The sequence below is a fragment of the Dermacentor andersoni genome, chromosome 1, assembly GCF_023375885.2.
Source record: "Dermacentor andersoni chromosome 1, qqDerAnde1_hic_scaffold, whole genome shotgun sequence".
In the NCBI taxonomy this organism is placed as follows: domain Eukaryota; kingdom Metazoa; phylum Arthropoda; class Arachnida; order Ixodida; family Ixodidae; genus Dermacentor; species Dermacentor andersoni.
The window spans coordinates 261,700,994-261,722,681 of NC_092814.1; the positions used below are offsets into that span (position 1 = coordinate 261,700,994).

General features: G+C 46.2%; 1 protein-coding gene across 6 annotated transcripts in view; it reads right to left on the bottom strand.

Annotated features, from left to right (window-relative positions):
- Window positions 1–6,346: 6,346 nt before the first annotated feature.
- The window catches only part of LOC126548145 (uncharacterized), a 239,071-nt gene continuing 223,729 nt past the window's right edge, over window positions 6,347–21,688 (bottom strand). For all 6 annotated transcript variants that reach the window (XM_050196263.3, XM_055063733.2, XM_050196266.3 and 3 more), the window contains 3 exons: window positions 9,211–9,366; window positions 8,260–9,036; window positions 6,347–8,104 (listed from right to left, as the gene is read on the bottom strand). In XM_050196263.3, the coding sequence (XP_050052220.2) occupies window positions 7,916–8,104; window positions 8,260–9,036; window positions 9,211–9,366 (1,122 nt within the window). In that variant the 3' untranslated portion in view covers window positions 6,347–7,915. The remainder of the gene's footprint in view (window positions 8,105–8,259; window positions 9,037–9,210; window positions 9,367–21,688) is intronic.

The following is a 21,688-nucleotide window of genomic DNA, read 5'->3' on the forward strand; positions in this document are numbered from 1 at the left end:
AATACAACATATCCTAGACGAAGATGGAAACAAACTGGAAGAAGACGCGGCATTGAATTACATCCAAAAAATAACAGCCGAATCATTCCAAAGCAATGGCGAGGTTGTATTTGAGGAAACAAAGAGCATGAAAGAGGACCAGATGGAAAAGGAGCTGGTGCTGACAAATTTCAGCTGGAAGAAAGCCGAAGAGAAAATTCCTAAGCGCACAGCCACAGGGCTAGACAAGCTTCCCGTTAGGCTGATTAATGAATTGGGACCAAAAAGTAAGCAAGCTCTGGTTAAAGCAGTGGCAAAAACTTTAAAACATGGAAGAATACCAGACAGTTGGCGACAAAGTAGAATGAATAAAATTAATTTATAAAGGTAAGGGGGATAAAGATAGAATTCACTCATATAGACTGTTGACCCTTACGTCGGTAATATATAGGTTAGCAATGCAGGCAATTAAGTTAAAGCTGCAAGCATGGGCAGAGAATGCTATCATTTTAGGAGGACTTCAGAATGACTGCAGAATATATAGGCGTCTGGATGATCACTTATTTGTCCTTACTCAGTGTATTGAAATACCCTGAGTATAAAAGAGACTGTATTATGTGGCCCTTTTATAGACATTACAGGAGCGTACGACAACGTAGACCGCAACATTTTGTGGGATATTCTGGAAGGGGAAGGCTTAGGCGAAGATTGTATAAAACTTCTGAGAGAGATTTACCTAGAAAATACCGCTTGCACTGAATGGGAAGGGATGAGGAGCAAGGAGAAAGTTGATATGAAGAAGGGACTGAGGCAGGGGTGCCCTTCATCCCCGCTGCTGTTTATGATGTACATGGTGAGGATGGGAAGGGAGCTAGAGGGAAGTAATATCGGGTTTAATCTCTCATACAAACAGGCAGGTACAGTAGTAGAGCAGCATCTTCCAGGTTTGTTTTATGCGGTCGACATTGTGTTGCATAGCTAACAAGCAAAGTGATATGCAATGTCTGGCTAACATCTGTGGACAGGAAGGCGAGAATTTAGGTCTAAAATTGAGCGTTAGGAAATCAGGTGTTATATTCAATGAAAACAGTCAACAGACAGTGTCAATACAGGGCCAGGAAATACCTCGCGTGAAAGAATATAAATACCTTGGTATATGGATAAATGAATGCGATATATGGAAACACAAGAAAAAAGAACGGTAAAGAGGAAGAGAAATGAGGCCATAATGAAACACAGAGCGCTATGGGGATACAATAGGCATGAAGTGCTCCGGAGTATGTGGAAAGGTGCAATGATTCCAACGCTTTCATTTGGAAATGCAGCCGTTTGCTTGAAACCAGAGGTACGATCAGGACTCGATGGCAACCAAAAGTCAGTGGGACGCCTCGCATTGGGCGCTCACGGGAAGACTACACAAATGAAGCTGTGCAGGGCGATATGGGCTGGACAAGTTTTGAAGTGAGGGAAGCTCACAGAAAAATTGATTATGAAGAACGACCGAGGAATGTGGAAGAAAGCAAATGGGCTGGGAGAGTGTTCAGTTATTTGTACAGAAAAAAACATCGATTCACAGTGGAGGAAAAGAACTAGGAAACTTACCAGCAAGTATGCGGCCTGTAGGGTGGGCAACACAGCAACAAAGACGGTCAAGCGGAAAGTCAGAGAGGCTGAAATCTCATGGGTGGCGGCAATGGAAAAGAAAAGTAACTACTTAAGAGGAAAAAACGAAATCAGGAAAGAAACAATTTATGATGACTCAAAGGGATGCTCATTACTTTTCGAAGCGATACCAGGATGCATTAGGACACGCATGTATAAAGCGAGATATAAGAAGGAAGAAGCATGTGCTTGCTGTGGTAAAGCTACGCAAACGATGGAACATGTTTTATAAGAATGTTAAGATATCTGCCCAGCAGTCGATTTAGGCACCTCTGGCCTCCACCAACCACCAAGAAGATTGGTGGAAGCAAAGAAACGACAAACAATGGAGGTGTACAAAAACAAAGTTTACAATGCGGGTTCAGAAAGTTTGGTTATGGGAATTTATCTTTTTTTTTTCTTTTTTAACATAGGTAGGACATTAGGCAATATAATAAGTGCTTGGTGGCAACCCGCCACCTCGTTCCAAAGGGGACGCTCATAGCATCCATCTATCCATCCATCTGTTTCGGTTGGAAAAAAGAGTGATGTAAAGAAGGACGCTCGATTGCAGTGATGATGACTCATAGTACTTGCAAACAAATTTGCATCCTTAGAACAGAGAGATGATGACGATGACATAGAGCTAATGAATGAAACTGTAACGAGGCTTGCCTCAGAGGCAGCAATACAAGTGGGAGGCAAGGCACCAAGGCAACCAGCAGGCAAACTCTCCCAAATAACAAAGGACCTAATAAAGAAACAACAAAGAATAATCTGTCCAACTCAAGAGATAAGATAGAATTTGCGGAACTGTCAAAACTGATCAACAAGGCAAAAATAAGCGATATTCGAAATTATAACACAAGACCGAGGAAGCCGTAAAATATGGACGCAGCCTGAAATTAGAACTTGGCATAGGACAAACCACGATATATGCACTAAAAGATAAGCAGGGTAATATCAGCAATCTCGAAGGTATAATAAATGCAGCGGAAGAATTCTATACTGACCTGTACAGTACCCAGAGGACTCGGGAGAACTCCATTTGGAACGATAATGTGTTTGACCTAGCGCTCTGCGGAAACCCGCAAGGTGGAAGGAAGGAAGGAAGGAAAACTTTATTTGGTCCTGCAAGTAGTGATAATTAACCACTAAGCGGGCCGCTCCCACATCGGGACCGGAAGGCCAAGCTTCACGGCCACGTCGTGAGCCTGCTGGACAGCCCAGAATTGTTCATCCAGGCCCGGGCTGCGAAGTACAGCCTCCCACCTGGACGCATCCTTGATCGTCGAGTCTTCAATTCTTTCGCAAGACCAGGTGGAGAGAAGTAATTAATAAAGGGAAAGTCGGACATCCACCCATTCGTAGCAATTGCTACAAAGGAAACCCATACGGGTTCCTCGAAAGAAAGGCCTCAGAGTTGAAGAAAAATTCGTCCTGGTCCGGGACGAATTTCGAGGAACCTGTATGGGCTTCCTTTGTAGCAATTGCTACGAACAGGTGGATGTCAGACTTTCCCTTTATTAATTACTTCTCTCCATCTTGCGGGTTTCTGCAGAACTACTACGTCAAACACTTGCCTTTGCTTCGTGTTGTCGACAAATTCGATTTCGCCCTGCCATCTGCTAGCCGCCTGGTTAGCTCACATGGTAGAGCGGCTGACCCGGAAAAGCGGTGGTCCCGGGTTCGTGTCCCGGACCAGGACGAATTTTTCTTCAACTCTGAGGCCTTTCTTTCGAGGAACCCGTATGGGTTTCCTTTGTAGCAATTGCTACGAACGGGTGGATGTCCGACTTTCCCTTCATTGATAATGAATAGGATACAGAAACTCCTCCTCTAACTAGAGATGAGGTCAGAAGGACCTTGCAAGACATGACACGGGGAAAAGCGGTAGGAGATGATGGAATAACAGTAAATTTATTCAAAGATGGAGGAGACAAAATGCTTGAAAAACTGGCGGTACTCTAGCGAAATGTCTATCAACTGCAAGGGTCCCAGAAAACTGGAAGAATGCAAACATTGTACTAATCCACAAAAAAAAAAAAAGGGAGACATTAAAGAATTGAAAAATTATAGGCCTATTAGCTTACTCCCAGTATTATATAAAATATTTACCAAAATAATCTCCAATAGGATAAGGGCAACACTAGACTTTAGTTAACCAAGGGATCACATCCATGTCATTAATCAGGTTATCGAGAAATCTGCAGAGTTCAATAAGCCTCTCTATATGACTTTCATAGATTACGAAAAGGCATTTGATTCAGTAGAGATACCAGCAGTCATAGAGGCATTGCGTAATCAAGGAGTACAGACCGCTTACGTAAATACCTTGGAAAATATCTACAGAGATTCCACAGCTACCTTAATTCTACACAAAAAGGTAGGAAGACACCTATAAAGAAAGGGGTCAGACAAGGAGCGACAATCTCTCCAGTGCTATCCACTGCGTACTTGGAAGAAGTATTCAAGCTATTAAACTGGGAAGGCTTAATTAAGAGTAAGGATTGACGGTGAATACCTCAGCAACCTTCGGTTTGCCGATGACATTGTTCTATTAAGCAACACTGCAGACGAGTTACAACAAATGATTGAGGACCTTAAGAGAGAGTGTAAGAGTGGGGCTGGAAGATTATTATGCAGAAGACAAAGATGATGAATAACCGAGCAAGGGAACAAGAATTTAGTCTGTGAAGGAGTACGTTTACCTAGGTCAACTAATCACAGGGAACCCCGACCATGAGAAGGAAATTCATAGAATAAAAATGGGTTGGCTAGCATACGGCAGACATCGTGAGCTTCTGACTGGAAGCTTACCGTTATCATTGAAAAGGAAGGTGTACAATCAGTGCATTTTACCAGTGGTAACATATGGGGCAGACTTGGAGACTGACATAGAAACTTGAGAACAAATTAAGGACTGCACAAAGAGCGATGGAACAAAGAATGCTAGGCATAACTTTAAGAGACAGAAAGAGAGTGGTCTGGATCAGAGAGCAAACGGGTATAGACGACATTCTAAGTGACATGAAGAGGAAAAAAATTGCGCTGGGCAGGTCATGTGATGCGTAGAGTAGATAACCGTTGGACCATTAAGGTTACAGAATGGGTGGCAAAAAGGGAAACGCAGTTGAGGACGACAGAGACTAGGTGGCGCGACGAAATTGGGATATTTTCAGGTGCTAGATGGTGCTGGCGCAGGACAGGGGTATAATTGGAGATTGCGGGGAGAGGCCTTCGTCCTGCAGTGGACATAAAATAGGCCGATGATGAGGCTGCAAGGTTCCAATTCCTTATGCTAGAGTCTGGGCGTGGGAAAATGGCCATCGCAGGAAAACAAGCGTATTTCGTTCCCTCGACAGGTTGTAGCAATGCCATGTTTTTGAAATGTCTGCTGTCAGAACGGCATCATCAAGTCTTAGTTGCTTGCCCAAACCCTTGAGTCCATTAGGGTCTGCATGTAATCATATGCCATATTGAGTGATTTATTACGAATGTTCAAAATCACTATGGGTTTAGTGGCTGTTGAGACAGCTCCAACTGCACTTTATTCAACATTCAACTGGGCCTCAATGCATCCCATTGTCACATACTTGTAGAGGTCATGAATTGCCGTAAATAGAATTTTAATTAGCCCTATATGCCAATTTGTCTTACTTGAAAGTTGCTAGATGAGTAATGCCATGAAACCATATACTAGTTGACAGCGAGCAAGTCCTCAAACAATGGACTTCTGGTATGATCAATGGTGAACAGCAACTTGCCTGTTCTTGCGCCAGATCAATCCTTAGAATTTCAAAAAAGTAAAAGCAATAATGATAATACACATGAACGAGTCTTTAAAATAAGTAAAAGGAGGCAGTCAACTGGAATTTTCACAGCTCTGGATACACTTCACACTCCCAATGTAGCTACACTAGACGCCCAATATCAGCAAAGCATCGTCATTTCGTTGGGGAAACTAACTAGTGCACCATAGTGGGCAAGCCTGCTCAGCTTAGCATTTCCACAGTTACTTTTTTACGAGGTCCTGTCATGGTTATGTACACTTCAAAACAATGCACATTGCTTAACTCCACATTCCAGACATCTTCCACTACATACACATTTGACAGTATAGTTGGTCAGCTATGTTGCCAGTGTGTGAGCCAAGTGAACACACCCTGCAGAGTTATCTTGCATCCTTAAGTAGGCCATAGTTAAAATGGCTGTAAAGAATTGTTTTCGCATAGTACTCATGATGCCACACCAACTTGAACTGTGTTACGTTCTTATCAAACCATAAATAGTGGTGCAGAAGCACACAGTATATGAACATAATTGCTGCATCAGGGGACAGATTCTGGGGACTATCACTTTTGGCGATACTATCACCTCGGCCATCAGTCGCACGCCGATTGGATGGTTGAGCACGTCACGTGAAGGCGATAGTACTGCCGAGAATACATCTCCATGTCAGTGCTATGAATACTATTTAAGCTTTGTTGAACATATTGCACAGCACCTTTAAGATTGCAATGTTCTTGACGTGTAGAAACAGAATGAATAGGATGAATTATGCTACAAAACCTATTAAGAGGCCAAATATTAACATGCATTGCACACGTAACGTGCAGTAGGGTGTACACACAAACATTCAACTAAAAATAGGCACTGGGCTGTGCCAGTCAGATTTGTAGACACTTCAATCTGAACGTGGATAAAAATAGGCAAAAACAAGATGCATAATCCTTAGTGCTTTATTGCAGAAAACTACATACAGCAACTCTCCTCATACAATGAAGTGCCCATCACATTTTCAATAGAAAATAATCGAGGCGGCAGAAATGCACAGAATGACACTTGTGCCTGCATCTCAGGGAAAAAAATGGAGGAGAAGGGGAAGGATATACGACAGCCACACAGATCCTAGATGAATCACATGGCTTCCAGCGCCTACACTGAACTATACCTTCAAGGTAATAGAGTCCACACAAACTTAAATGCAGCGCAATGCTAACTGACAAATGACAAACCACCACACAACCTTTAAAAAGAAAAAAAAGGGAGAAAAAATATCAAAGCACAGGTGCTTTTTCCCCGAAATTCAATGGACACCACATTGCCACAGATATCAGCCTGCTGCATGGCAAATGACTGCACAACACTTCCATGGTGACAACACCCAATCCGAAACTTGGTGGCAGTTTATTACCGTTATAGACACTAATTACACAGCATAAACTGAAGAGTTGTCACATCATTCTCAAATGTACATTGTGCACCCATTGGCTGTTTATACCACACACAGCATTTTTCAACACCATCAAGAATGCTTTTCTTTTCTCTTACAAACTAGTCCTTCAAATACCGCAGCCACAATTTCAGAAGTGCATGCTCCTTTGCAACATTACACAATTAAAAAGCCATTCTCAAAAAACAAGGCATGGGAATCCCCTACAGTATGCCTGGTAAAACAGATCCTGCCTCCTCCTCCTCCTCCCATATGGGTGTATATAAATTAAGAGCAAAAGTACACCACAAGTATTACACAAGAAGCGCTCGAGGCGTGAACGGAAACCATTTTGGTTCAGTTTCCTACGCAATAGGGGAAGAACCAATGGTGTTGGTTCCCACTGACCACATTTGTCACCACCAGGTTGACAGAAATACAGACTCAAAAAGACACATTCAACCACAGGAAGGAGGCAAACATGTTTTGGGGAGGATCCACAAAACTTGGGCACAAATTAAAAGGCCCTTGGGAAAGTAAGTCGAAAATGTTTTTCATCAGAGGGAAAAAAAAAAAAAAAAACATGGCAGAAGAAGCCTGCCCACAAAAACACGATCAGCTACAGTACAGGCAGTTTACACACTTGTTATACATATGTATAATATTTATACTTATCCAAAGCTCGCCAGACCAATTTCATTACCCTTTTCCGAAATGGACAAAAACTCTCAGACAGAGAAGGGGGCTATGAATCAGCAGCAGCATTGTACACTTACACACACATGCTCACACACAGAGAATTCCCTTGTTCGCCCACTGCCCCCATGTCGGCACACATGTAAAAAAATGAATTCAGATCCTTGATGCCTTGCTGAAGGCAACAGGAGACCGAAAAGTAAAAAAAGGGGTTAGGGGGAGACCACATTTATTAAACCATGGACCAGATGAGTTCTTTACGGGAGGCGGGGACAGTGTAGGCAAAGAAGAGAATAGGCAAGTCAGCACATGATTTCCCAGAGACAACCAAGCGGCGGTGAGGGCCGTACAGGCGCCGGCCAGTCCTAGCCCAGCAGGTGGGCCTCACTCCTCGGCTGCCTCCTTGGGGGGCAGAGCTTTGTCGTCGGAGCTTTCGTTGACCACCAGGCCATCTTCGGTGGTTGGCTCGGGGACTGTTGGCTTGGACTGGGCAAAGAATAACTGTGCTTGTTTGACCGCCTCAGCCTGCTGCTTGGCCTGCTGGTCACTGGTGGGCAGTTGACGTGCTGGTGGCTGCAAACATACAGCAACTTTAATGCTAGTGCCAGGCAGTGTGGTCACATGTTGCCCCTCACCAAGTGCATGCTTCTGAAAATATTTTTCACGATAACCTGCAGATTACTTCATCGGCTTAAAAAAAACTAATGCGCTCTGGAGGGTTGCCGCACCTGCTGAGCTCGCAGAGCAGGTGCAGTTGGGCCCCGGGGCTGCTGTGTAGAGGTCAGCGTCAGACCCTGTTGGGGCCTTTGAATGGGTGCAGGATACTTGGTGGGCGCTGTTGGCGGGGTGCCTCGTACCAGGTTTGGAGGCAGCGGCAGCACTTGCACAGGTGGCCGCAAGGAGTTCCCCGGGGGAGTTGTTCCCGTGGTGGCTGCAGTGGGTGGTGCAGACTGCCGGCCCTGGCCAAAGGCAAAGGGTGATCCAGGGGTAAAGGCCTTGCTTGCCTGGGCCTTTGGCGGTGGCGTGGCACCAAACTCAGTGGCGAGCTCCAGAGACTTGAAGGGCGGTGGGTGGTAGGTGCGATGAAGGGGTGGCTGCGAGCCAAAGGCCAGCGCCTGGTTCTGCTGCTGAGACGGGTAGTAGCCGCCCTGGGATGGGTAATACGAGGTACCCAGAGGTGCCCCTCCAGGAGCCGCCCGGCCAGATCCCAGCAGCTGCTGCGCAGTTGGCAGGCTTTGCTGGCCCAGCACCTGGCTTGTAGGCACAGGCGGCCCTGCCTGGTATGTTGGCTGCAGCCGCAGAGCTGCTCCAGTGGCAGCAAACATGTCAGGCCCCGAGTGGGCTTGCGGAGGGGGCACATACATGCCCCCTTGGTTGAAGCTCTGGTAGGACCCCAAAGGTGGGGGAGCTGGATAGCCATGTGTGGCCTGTGAAAACTGGTGGGCCACAGGACGTGGCACAGGGTCTTGAAGCAGCGTCTGGTAGAGTGCCGCTGGCTGAGTAATCTGCAATGGAGGTGTGCATGCATCTTATCTATCACATTTTTTAGCTCTGCATATATGCTTTCAGGTGCTTAGTCAGATCACAATGATCAATCACAAATGGGTCAGGGGATTGGCTCTACATGTTCATCACATAAGTAAAATGACTAAGAATGCTCAATGAAAAATCAGCTTTACCTGCTGGGTGCTTGTGAAAAGCAAGGCAGCAGGAGGACTGGCTACTGCCTGGGGCATGCCTGCCACCTGAAGGTTTGCCATGGCCCGTACGTCCAAACCAGCCAAAGACGAGGCCGCTGCTGTTGGCGGCGGGCTCAGTGCATGCAGGGCCCTCACCTAAAATACACAATGAATACATTAGCTCCTGGAAACATAACACAGACATGCCACATGTCACATTTCTTTTAGCACCTAAATAATTTATGTCAGACCTGCAACAAAATTGATTTATGCTGTTTTAATCTACAACTTGCAGGAGATTTTTTTCCAAGTTGACTGCTCTCTAAAAATTTTCATAGGATCCTTTGCAAGACAACATGGCAATAAGTTGTGTAGTTTTTGGGCAATATTAAAGACAACAGTATTCGTGACATTCTTTAAAGGGACACTAAAGGTTACCAGAAAGTCAAGTTAAAGTGATAAAGCAATGCTCTAGAACGTCTTAAGGCGTCAATGTAATCGCGAACAGAGCTTTAGTACCCAAGAAATTGAGGTAAATGCATGACACGATTTGAGACCCCCCAGCGAAATTCCGGTACTAGCCCGATGACGAATGCACTCCTCATCATAATTTATGTCACTAGTACTCGAATACTCGTATTAAAAAGATCATTTCATTAGATTATAAGACGGAAGAAAATGCTACTTGTCTACTTCTGTTCGATTCTAAGAAAAAAATAACATTTTGACGTTGTCCTAGTATGGATGGTCGGAAGGTTTCGTTTTCGCTCGACTCTGCGCCGCGCACGCTTTGGAGTTTCAGTCGTTTTGTTATCGCGTCATGCTGCACTGGTTCTGCTGGCTCGCGAAACTTGCATTTGGAACAAGCAGCGAGAATGCCGCGTCCATGTGATGTCGTGGGATGTGCGAACGGTCCGCGGAACTTGGCCAAGGGCAGCTGCAGCGGCGAATCCAACATTACTTATCACTGTGTGCCAACGAGTGAACCTCTCCGTTCAAAGTGATTAAGTGCCGTACCTCTGCCACAGCGCGTTGGCAAAGAGCCGAAAAATCGCATAGTGTGCTCGCTGCACTTTCGTCCAGAGGATTACGAGTTCAACGCCGACTTCCTGAAGTGCCTTTCAAAGCAGGCCGTCGTCGTAGTAGCTACGGTAGTAGTACGCAACGAAGCCGGCAGCGCGAGCCCTCAACAGCAGGTCACGTTCATCAGTGCTTAAATCGCTGAACTCGAGCACAGCATCGCGAGCTAAAGTGTCATTGTCAGGGTGATCCATTGCAACGAGCGTCGAAGTTGGCGTCATAAAATAAAGAACCAGCTTATCGTCGTGCGCTTTCCCTTCCGCTAGCCACCATAGTTTCGCTTTTGCGCTGCTGTCGGCTCTGTCTTGGCTCTGTTTCTGGCCACACATTTGCGTTTTGTGCAGAAAAGCCGTCTGCGGGAGCCGTTTTACTCACCGACGGCGCAACGTCGCTATGAGACCATGACGTCAATACTCCTCGATCGGAGGGCGGGTGATTTGAACTGCGCCAGAGGTACGCGGACACTTCAGAACGCATTTTCTCTTAAAATAAGTCTCTTCTTCGCACGAAACAAGCGTATCGAGGTTTCTGGGATGGTATTTCAACAGTCCACGTTGACTTAACTTTAACCTTTAGTGTCTCTTTAAGAAGATATTTATACTTGCCTCCCTATAGTAGCAGATGTGAAATATGGCAGATAGCAGTGTGGGTATGTGGGTATACAGTCCAACGTGCTTTCAAAAAAGTACAGTAGAACCTCATTGATTCGTTCCCGTTAAGGGGGGACGCGGGTTTTAGATCGCGAAAAATGGCCAGAAAACCGATTTTTTGAAAATCACATTTTCAGTTTCTATAACCCTTTTTCTATCTGATACCCAAATATCATCCCTGTAAACCACCTAGAAGTGCTCTAAAAAAATTCGTTTCATTAGCCAAGGTGGCGAAAAATCTCGTGGAAGTCAAGAAAGAACAGCGTTCTTCACACCACAATATCTCCGGAACGGCGCGACCGAGCGCCGCCATCTTGGTCTCGTTGGAAAGCGCATTTCTCCGTCTTCAAATTTGCCGCTTCAACGATCTCCTCCATACAGAAACAAGCGCACAAAAAGCAAATGATTGAAGGTCGTGCCGGAGTCTGCGATTGGCCGCGCCCGCCACGTGACTCTAGCGCGGTTAGCCATTGGTCCGGCACTCGCGTCGTCTGCTTGGCTCTTTGCACCTCGCGAGTTTGGAGTCTCCACTCGCCGTAATCTCGACGTGTCAAAACGGGCGCTACGCGGACATCGCAGTAGCGTGGCCGATCCCTACGCTTGTGGACGTTTCAGACTCGCGGCTAAGCATCCCGAGCATCGGCGACGCGGACTTCGCGACCAAGATTCACGCGCGGAATCCTCGGACATGCGGCTAAGCCTTTCAGCACTCGGTGTTTTGAATTCGTGACAAATTCGTAACGCGCACGCAATCCTCGGAAACGCGGCTAAACATTTCGCGCATAGGGAGCCTCCGACTCTGATCATGCACATCGCGCGCGGACTTCTCGGACCGTCACCTAATCATTTTGCGCATCGGCGCCTCCGACTGCACGAACCAGCGCATCGCGCGTCGAGTCCTCGAGCCCGCGACTAGGCATTTCGCGCGTCGACTCCTTGTATCTGCAGCTATGCATTTCGCACATCGGCACTTCGGACTCGCAACCAAGCACATTGCGCGTTCACTCTATTATCATATTGTCACGATAGCTCGTAACAATATCTGTCATACCACCCCTTCAAAAAGAGAACCTCATCATGAGCTCTGTTCACTAGGCCCCTTGGGCTGGCACACACCTGGCTGCAGAAGTGATCAAGGCATCATACAAAAGTAAAATTCTGGAAAGCACCTAGCAGCTGCACATCTATCACTGGCTCTCTGATCCTAAGTTCCACAGCCACTGTCAGGTGAAGATGACTTGGAAGGCTACTTACACTCGGAGCCTTCATTCAGTAACATGGTCAATTCTACCAAATGAAAAAAAAAAAAAAAAAGTGCCTCACTGATTGTAATGGAGACTGCTATCAATCAGGCAGCCTGCATGTACAACACTGGAACTATATTCATGCCCACACAGAGTTCTACACTTCGGTTTGAAACCCAGGCACCAGGCTCTTTGTAGAGCGCGGTGCCTAATAAAGTTTCTTGCGCTAGTTCAGTGGCCAGTGTGCTATTATTTTGAGAGTGTGCAGTCACGCATTTAGTATGGCCATTCTTACAAAACACAGCTTCAAAATGGTGCCATGTGTATTGCTGTAGATTCACTTCAGCAAAAGCTACATTTGTTTGAAACTTCAAATGCATTTATTTCAGTTCAATGTTTTTGCACACTGTACTCCGCCTTACGGGTGTTTTTTCTGGGTTGTTGTTGGCCAAAAATGACAAGGGTGGTATCATTTTATTCGTATTGAAATGATCTGGGGGGTGATGCTATTTTTATTACTCTTGCACCGTCATGAAAATTACATTCAGGTATAGTAATTGCTGCTAATTAGAAAAAAATGTTCATAATAAATGCAAGGTTGTTTTCTTGACCGCAAAATGCTTCCAAATGAATAAAAATAGCATCACCCCCTACAGTAGGTCTTTAGCAATGGTGTCATGCATTTAGTTTTTGGTTTAGCAAGACACAATCATCAAAAAGCCCCGTAACAAGTTTGAAATTAATTTGACTTCAGACCTCAATATTTTTTGAACTGCTACAGCTATCAGAAATCTAATTACAGATCTGAAATCAGCACGAAAAATTACCCCAGACAGTGGAGTTTATTAAAGATTCACCCAAAAATAAGAAAAAAAATTCTAGGACCCACCTCCCCCCTTAAGTACGTTTTCCCAGCACCAACGTTTGCAATCCAGAAGAGAGAGAGAGAGAGAGACAGACAGACAGACTCAGAAGAGTTACTCTTTTTACCAGTTCATACGTTCCCGGAAAACTATTTCTTTGGTTCTAACACTCAGTACGTCACCAAACTGCTATCGTATGATGTTTCCTGGCCACTAGATCCCGTGTAAATAAGAAAATGCGCAAGGAACACACATCATCGGCGTGCACTCAGTTTCTCATTTCGGTACCAGCAAAGCTTTTCCAGCGTGGTCGCCAGTGGCATTCACAGCTATTAACGACAATTCTATTGTGATAAGCATATTCGCCTATCTGTTTCACAGCATGGGGTGCCGTTGGAAGCACAGCGCACGCTTTTATAATAGGTGATAACTAAAACACGCTGCCATTCCCTGCTGCAGACTGCGATCGTATACGTTTTCCGGCCGCTGGATCCCATGTGAACAAGGAAAGGCGCGTGCAACCAAGAACAGTACATAGCCACCCAGCTCACATGAAAACGACGGCATGCACAGTTTATTTTGGTACCAGCAAATCTCTGCCCTGGTCATCACACACCGCATTCACAGCTATCGCTGCCAAACCATCTGTTTTACAGTGCGCAGTGCCACAGGTAGCATACTGCACAAATTTACAGCAAACTCTCAGTTGTACGAATGTTGGTTTAACGAATATTTCATAATAACACTTTTAGAAAATCCCCGGTGGTTTTCCTACGTATTCTATACAAAAATCTTTCAGTTAAACGAATTTCTGAATAGGGAATACTTCAGTTGAACCAACCTGATCAGTGTACCTGGGCTCATTTTTTGAAATCAGTTCAACGAAGTTTAGTGCTCTGCAGCGCTGGCATAAGCTGATGCTCACCACCCTCAAATTGCCCCTCCAGTGACGCCACTGGAGGGGCATCACTGGAGGCTACAATTGGAAACTGGTGGCATAAATCCTGCCTTTCTCCCCTGTGCAGCGAAAGCGAGCAAGAGGAACAGCGCAATGAGGCGATTGACCCTGGGATTTGGACAGAGGTCTTCCACCAGCTGGAGTTTGACAGCAACACTTCGTTTGAAGACTATGTGCAGTGTGACACTGAACTCGTTACCTGTGCTGAACTATCAGATATGGAAATTGCTTCCAGAGTTTGTGCCAAAGAGAAGAGTGTGACGAGGAAGATGCAATGGCAGAGGCAGATTTAAATCCTGTAACTCTCGCCGAGGCTGTAGGATGCCTTGGAAAGTTGCGAGACTTCGCGCATCTCAGCAACAAGCTGTACCAGAGGAAGTGCATACAACTGTCTGGATAGCTTTGTTACTTCTTGCATTTTAAGAGCACCAGTGCAAATGAGAAAATTTTTTTTTAGAATGAGATAGGCAGCAATGCAACTGTTACGCACTTCGTACATATTAATTTAGGTAATTCCATAAATTGCATTTCACACTTTGGACTCGAAGTCTGCTGTGCCCTATGCTGTTCCATACTCTAGTTAATATTCAGCTTAGTTAGCTACAGTCAAACCTCGATATATCGAACACGGATATATCGAATTATTGCGTATATCGAACAATTTCTATCTCACATGGAAAATCGCATGCATTTTTAATTCTTTATTTCGAACGGGGCCGGATGTAAAATGGGTATATCGAACTCCGCCGCCCCAGACCAAGTGCGCTCTGTTGACATGAGGCGAGCTTTCCCGCAACACACTCGAAGATAGCGGCGGCGCGATCGGCGTTCCTAACTGCTGCGTATGACAGCTGCCCACATCGGTTGCGCCGAGGGCGCCATTTGAACGTAGCGGCGTACACACGCGGCGGCTTGGAGCCAGCATGGCCGCCGCGATCACGCGCGCACCTATGCGTGCACGGCGGGGCAAGCCGCCTCGATCACGCGCGCAAGGCGAGGCTTGCCCCCGCCGTGCGCGCGTGATCGAGGCGGCCGTGGAGCCAGTTGGAGCGCTTTGTCGGTGCTGAGCCACACATCATGTGCATTGCGGACTTCGTTGGCGGTGACGACTGCACCGGAACAATGGCGAAGTTAACAGACGTGGAGATCGCGGCAGAAGTGACTGCTGAGCGGCCAAACGAAGACGCTGCCGAGGCTGATCCAGCAAGCGCTGATGTTGCCCCGCTCCCGACTGCAACTGAGGCTATAGCTGCTTTGGCCGTTGTACGCCGCTACTGCGGCGCAATAGAAGGCACTGGGCTGTCTCTTGTGGACCGTTTGGACTATGTTGAGGACGCCGTGGTCAAGCACGCGGTTGCCAATATGAAGCAGGCTACGCTGCTTCAGTACTTTCAGCAAACTAAATAAATACTTTGTTTGAAGCTTCATGTGAGTATCTATTGCGCCACGATTGGTTCATTGATTGATTTGCGCTAGTTTTTGACGCGTTTTCTACGTGATTTTATATATCGAATTCTGGCTATATCGAACTATTTTGCGATCACCGCGCTGTTCGATATATCGAGGTTCGACTGTATTTCCTTCAGTCCCTTGAAGTCCACTCAAGTGAGAGTTCACCATAGTAGCTGTTAAGGGGGGACACGGGTCTTGAGGCGAAAAAATCGCGAAAAAAATCGATTTTTTGAAAAGAACATTTTCGGTACCTACAACTACTGTTCCTGTAATTCACCAAGTTTCAGATCTCGCGGAAGAGTATTTTGCCCGCAATATCAATTTAAAACATCACTGTGAGCTGAATTCCGCGCAAAAACAACCCTTTTTGTCGCGGCGCGTAGCCCTTTTCCTACGCGCGCGATCGCAGTCATCTTGGTCTCGTTGGAAAGAGGAGCCTTTCTTCTTCAATTTCCCGCCAAAAGTGACACCGTCGGCTCGCCGGTGACGTTAAAATCCGGGAAGAAAAAGAAGTCCGAACGCGCGATCCCATTCGTCGACTAGCGCGCGTGATCAGAAACGCGTGCTGTGGTTGGCTGCGCGAGGTTCCTGTCGTCTGCTCCATTCCGCAGGCGACGTGACGGCGCGTCTCGTAGGTTTGGGACGAATGCACAACGATGACCGATCCACTGGAAAAGTTCGCCAGGAGGCACAACTACGGCAAAAAGAAGAAGCGATCAGCTTATAACTTTCAAATGCGTTCCATTTCTTCGGAGAACATCGATAATCGTCCGCCTCCAACCGCAAGTGATGCCGTAGCCGCGAACGATGCCGAAGTAGGCCTAGCAAGCTCGCCTACGAGTGAGTGTTCCGGACAGCGGCCGCGTTCGGCGTGACACTGCAATGTTGCAGCGTGCGGATTTGCTGCAGAGGGAGAATGTTAAAAAAAAAACTTCAAGTTCTTGCGTCAACGCCAGCGACAAAGCGGAAGTTGGATTTGCTCACTCGCGCCGACGGCACTGCAGCCGCACCAGTCGACGCTATCGTCAGTGGGACCGTATGGTAGGACCCCGTGAACGCACTAATCGTTTCTCAAGCGCAAGGTGTGCGGCGGTAACGTCGCAGTAGGCAAAAGCGAACAGGAATATGGCCTCGCCATAAAGATTGTTATCACGTGCGCGTGCTGCGGCGATATCGCGTCGGCGTGGAGCTCGACCCGCGTGAACGGCAACCTTGCCGCGCGCGCGATGCAAGCCACCGGCAATCGGCGAACGGCGCTAAACGATGTTTTTGGCATATTTGGGTGGCCGTGGTCATGGTCAGAGCGACTACAATCCTGGTGGCTTTTAGCCACTTTCACTGCAAAATAGTGCAAAATTATTTCTGCACTTTTAGTTAAAAGTGAATGTTCTTTTTTTTCTTTTTCCCAAAACACCGATTTTTGTCTTGCTGATTTGTGCTGATTTGCAGCAGCGGTATCTGTGCCTTCAAGGCAGGTAGAGCCATAGTTTTTGCTGTGGCTTACTTGTAGCTGAGTATGCAAAGTACACAATGGTAGGAACAGATATCGGATTTTATGCTTTAAAATTCTTGAGTTCTGGTTTAGATCAGTGAGTAGGGAACTCGCATTTGGAACAGTGGATATTGAATTGCTATAGAGTTACTAATACAGTGGAACCCCGTTCATACGTTTTTCACCGGACCGGGGAAAAAAAACGTAACAGCCGGGAAAACGCAACAGTGAGGAAAGCTCCGAAAATGAATGAAAAAAGTGCAGCTTCAACTATAGACAATTTATTTCCACAGCTTGCGCTTAGGACTTGAAAAAGTCTAGAATGGTGGCTTGCCGTTTCTTTCGCTCGCTATAAATCGCCACACGTTTCTCAATAGCCTGGAAGGCCGCATTGCTGTCAGCGTCGCTGTGAGGTGCGACGTACCTGCGGAGGAGGTCCAGAGCCGCGACGGCTTCTCCAAAGCTAAGACTTGGCAACTCCCCGGCATCATGCGGCTCGTGCTCCTTGTCGTCACCGTGCCACGGCAATGGCAACGAACGAACGAATATCCGCGGGAAATTTTGCCCTCTTTGGCGTAATCATGCTAACGTGCTAACGATTGTTTAGTATTGCTGCGGAGCGCGCGCGTCCGAGCAGCCCGGTTGCGCGCAGCGCGGCATGGGAGAAACGTAAACAAGAGAGGAGAGCAGGCCCGATAGGCGGAGCAACGCCACGAGCAACGCCAACTTCCGGTTTCACTTTAGCTTCACAAAGAGTGACGTCAGGGCCTCTCCCGAGTTTCCTTCCTCCGTGAGTCGACCCGTCCAACAACCATGCGGTGCCCGTAATCACAGTGATGATAGTAAGATCATTTTTCACGAACGGCCACTTAGTGGCGGCCTCATGCGGCCTCTCGAACTGGCGTGCGGCTTCTTGCAGCCAGTTCCATAGCCAAGCCCGGCCAAGCCCAGCCAAAACTCGTCAAAAGCCAAAATGGCGGTTGGAGCGCGTTGTCTACTTTAGCCCAGGCGGGTTCGGGGTGCCAAGTTGCGACGTATCATGCGGGAACGTTTTCACAGCTACAACGTAACAGCGGGGTTCCTTATACATTGGATCCTATGGAAGCTATGCCGGGACCGGATGAAAACGACGTAGCAGCCGGGAAAACGCAGCAGTGAGGAACGTAACAGCGGGGTTCTACTGTATTAGTTATATCAAAAAGGTATTCCTACCATTGTGTTTCCTATGTTTTCTAGTACTAAGCGTGTGGCAATATGAATTTTTGTAGCACGGGTATTATTCTCTTGTTTATGCAAATGATGAACAATGAATCTCATTTATCTTGAGAAGTAATTGGCCTATGGGAAAAATAATGACATATTTGAAATCATCACAAGAATCTTAATAATGCTCCAAAGTTTAATATTGATGCAAAATAAATATTATATCAATAGCAGTGTCCCCCCTGAAAAGGACTGTTGTCGCGTTGTTAGTGTGGAGAGAAAGCGAATGTCCTCGGCAGCTTTTCAAGCAGCTGCAAAGCGCAGGCAGCGAGGAAATCTCCATCCAGATTATTCCCCTAGAGCCTTCTGAGCCATTGGCTATGACAATTTCATGCATCCAGGATAATAAAATGCTTTTTTCACATGGTGGCTAGTTTTTCCACTTTTCTCAACACGCTATTTTTGGTAATTAGCAATTTTGCGGGAGGCATAGTTACTTGCCTAATCATCCCATTTGAATAATTCTTGCTTTATCTGATAGCTAGGCTCCCAGGGAGTGCAGTAAGTCTATAATACCACATTTCGGCACCTTAAAACATATTGAAATTTTGAGGAAGGTAAAAAAATATATATATCGCATGTGAAGTGACAACTTCTAACTTTTGTAACTTTGGATAGTACAGAGGTAGAAACATGAGACAATGCTTACTGCACTCTTTGAACATTCAGGAATACTTTCACATAACTTTCACATCTATTACTGCAAAAAAATTTCTGCCAGTCATCCCGAAACATGGGAACAGGAAAAATTGTATAAAATATTTTTCTCATTATATAGAGAGAAACTAATTACATATTTGCATCAAGCACATTAAATTACATATTACCTACAAATTTCATTCCTCTAGCAGCAATATCAATAATGGTATTTCTCAAGGCCCAGGTCCCCCCTTAACCCAAATGCGCTGCTGTTCCCTGCTGCAGATGGCACGATGTGGGCATCACGTCTAACTTTGGCGGCATCACCCACCAGCTCGATTTCGTTTTGGTTTGTCGCCCACTTAAAGCATCACGCAACAGGGAAACAACAAAAGTAATTGCATGACACAACGATCTGCACAACGCTTCGCATTCAATAGTTGAGTGTCAAATTTTTTTCGTTACTTCAAATCGTACATTTTTCCGGTTAGTACGTTTTTCTCTGTTTTTTTTCTTTCCCAAAATGTATGAAAGAGGTTCTACAGTACTTGGGACCTCCAAAATCCTTCATTACACAGGTCACTTTGTTGTAAAGATAGTGAACTGTATGCAATTGGCAACTCTAAAATCCGTTACTTGTGCTGGCAACACTGTCCAAATAAACAAAAACGGCTACGGCATTCAGGATCGTAGTGCCTCTCTCGCTTAATACTGCGCCAGCGTTTCTCATTTGTGCTGTCGAATCGAGGTGTTTCGCTGAAGGCAAAAGGGCCCTTGTTACCGGCCGACATCGTATTTAGATTGATCTCAAGGATTTCGTGGATGAATGTGCAGAAATAGTTGTACTGTAGGTGCAAACGTCCGACCTGCCCAGCGAGCCTTCCAAGCGAGCCAGAGGTTTAAAAAAGGGAAAAGCATTTGTGCATGGCGGGCCTCCAAGAGGTGCAAACACTTGTTTGTCGCGTTGCTCCCCTGGTAGAACGGGTATGATACTTGACTGTTTTCAACCTCCATATCACAAATAGCAGGTCTGTTCGATTTGACTGCGACACTGTCAACCAGTTTACGGCGGTTCACAAGCAGTTCAGTAATTGTTACTTCGATTTGTGCAGTGCTGGCACAGTGCGACACTCGAAACGAATGCCAAGGTGCAGACGTGGTGCAGGCGTTAAGTTGTGTCCGACTTATGTGCATGGACTGCGCAAAGTTGCTGACATCCTGAACCAGTGGTATGATCGGCTTCTGAGGTGTACAAGTACACCTGCGCCTGCATAGACACACCACACTTGCGGCCGTGTGCTATGTCGTCTACTGTGCTGCTGTTTCGCACCTGTACACCTGCATCGAGTCGGCAGTGACACTAGAGAAGGAGCAGCAACATTCTCTAGTGTCACCAGCCCTGCACCTCTTGTGCACCTTTTGAAACAAATGGTGCGATTCAGAGGGTGCCATTGCTGCACCGCTGAAACGAATGGCAGGGTGTAGCACCTCATGAACTGGTTCAGGTGGATCAAATGTACCTAGCATCTCCCAAGATATAGGCAGTAATGTCTGTCATGCTTTCAAAAGCTAGATACGGATATTCTGCACTGATAGAATGAGGCTAAAAATCAAAGTTACCTGGCCAGTGTGTCATGGGATAAAAACAAATGAGAGCTCCATTTGTGAGTCGGGGTGCACCTTTCTTTTTATAGTATGGGATCTTATCAACGAGGTTCTACTGTATTAAAGAATCTAATCGTAGATATTCAATTAATAAATTGAATTATTCAAATGTTCAGTATTTTACTCGATTCGGTGATAGTCGAGTATTTGCACATCCCTACCAATCACCCTTTCTTGCGCTAGCTCATTCCAAATTATTTTTTTAATTTCCTTATTTCATCACACCACCTAATTCTCTGCCATCCTGGACTAGCTTCCCTTCCCTTGGCACTCATTCTGTGTTTGTTGATTGCTTGTTTCAAGTGGCACGGCCGCCAGTATGGGACAATTTTCATGTATCTAGGCAGCCGCAGCATGGGCTGCCAGGTCCCCAATTGCGATGAAGTGACCAAGAATATCAGTCTCCCACTTCAGAACGCTGGTTTTGGTACCATGCCACACGCATCGCATGCGGATTCTGCTTCGCCGGATGTACATTTGCACGAAGGGACTGCACTCTCAGGGCCGGATTCTGAAATGCTCCTAACCTTAGACAGTTTCCCTACCTTCCGCAAGGAGTCCTCCATGCTACCTGAACGCTGGCACCGTCTGAAGGCCACCGCGAATACTAAAAGCTTCCTTTTGTCTTCCCTGCGGAAGAAGCGCCTCACCAAAGGAGGTGTAACGTTAGAGGCTTTTGGTTTCGAGATTACTTACAAAAAATACAAAATATTTGTAATGAATTGCCAAGGTAAAGCCGGGACTGTTCAAATTGCATTTATACTTCTATACAGGGGCACAAATTCCATTTCTTTGGTTAACGTAAAAATAGTTCAAAAATAATGCATAAGGCAGAAAAGGAAACTCAGTCTAGCAACTATGGCAGCATCTGAGCTCGGTTGGCATGGAGGAAGGAAACTCAGGAGAGGCCCTGACGTCACTCTTTGTGAAGCGAAAGTGAAGCCGGAACTTGGCGTCGCTCATGGCGTTGCTCCGCCTATCGGGCCAGCTCTCCTCTCTTGTTTACATTTCTCGTGAAACCCACTTAGTATTGCTGTGTGCTCCGCAGCAATACTAAACAATCGTTAGCATGTTAGCATGATTCCGTCAAAGAGGACAAAACTTCCAGCGGTTATTCCTTCATCCGTTGCCATTGCCGTGGCGCGGTACATTGCGTACAGCGTTGCATGCGC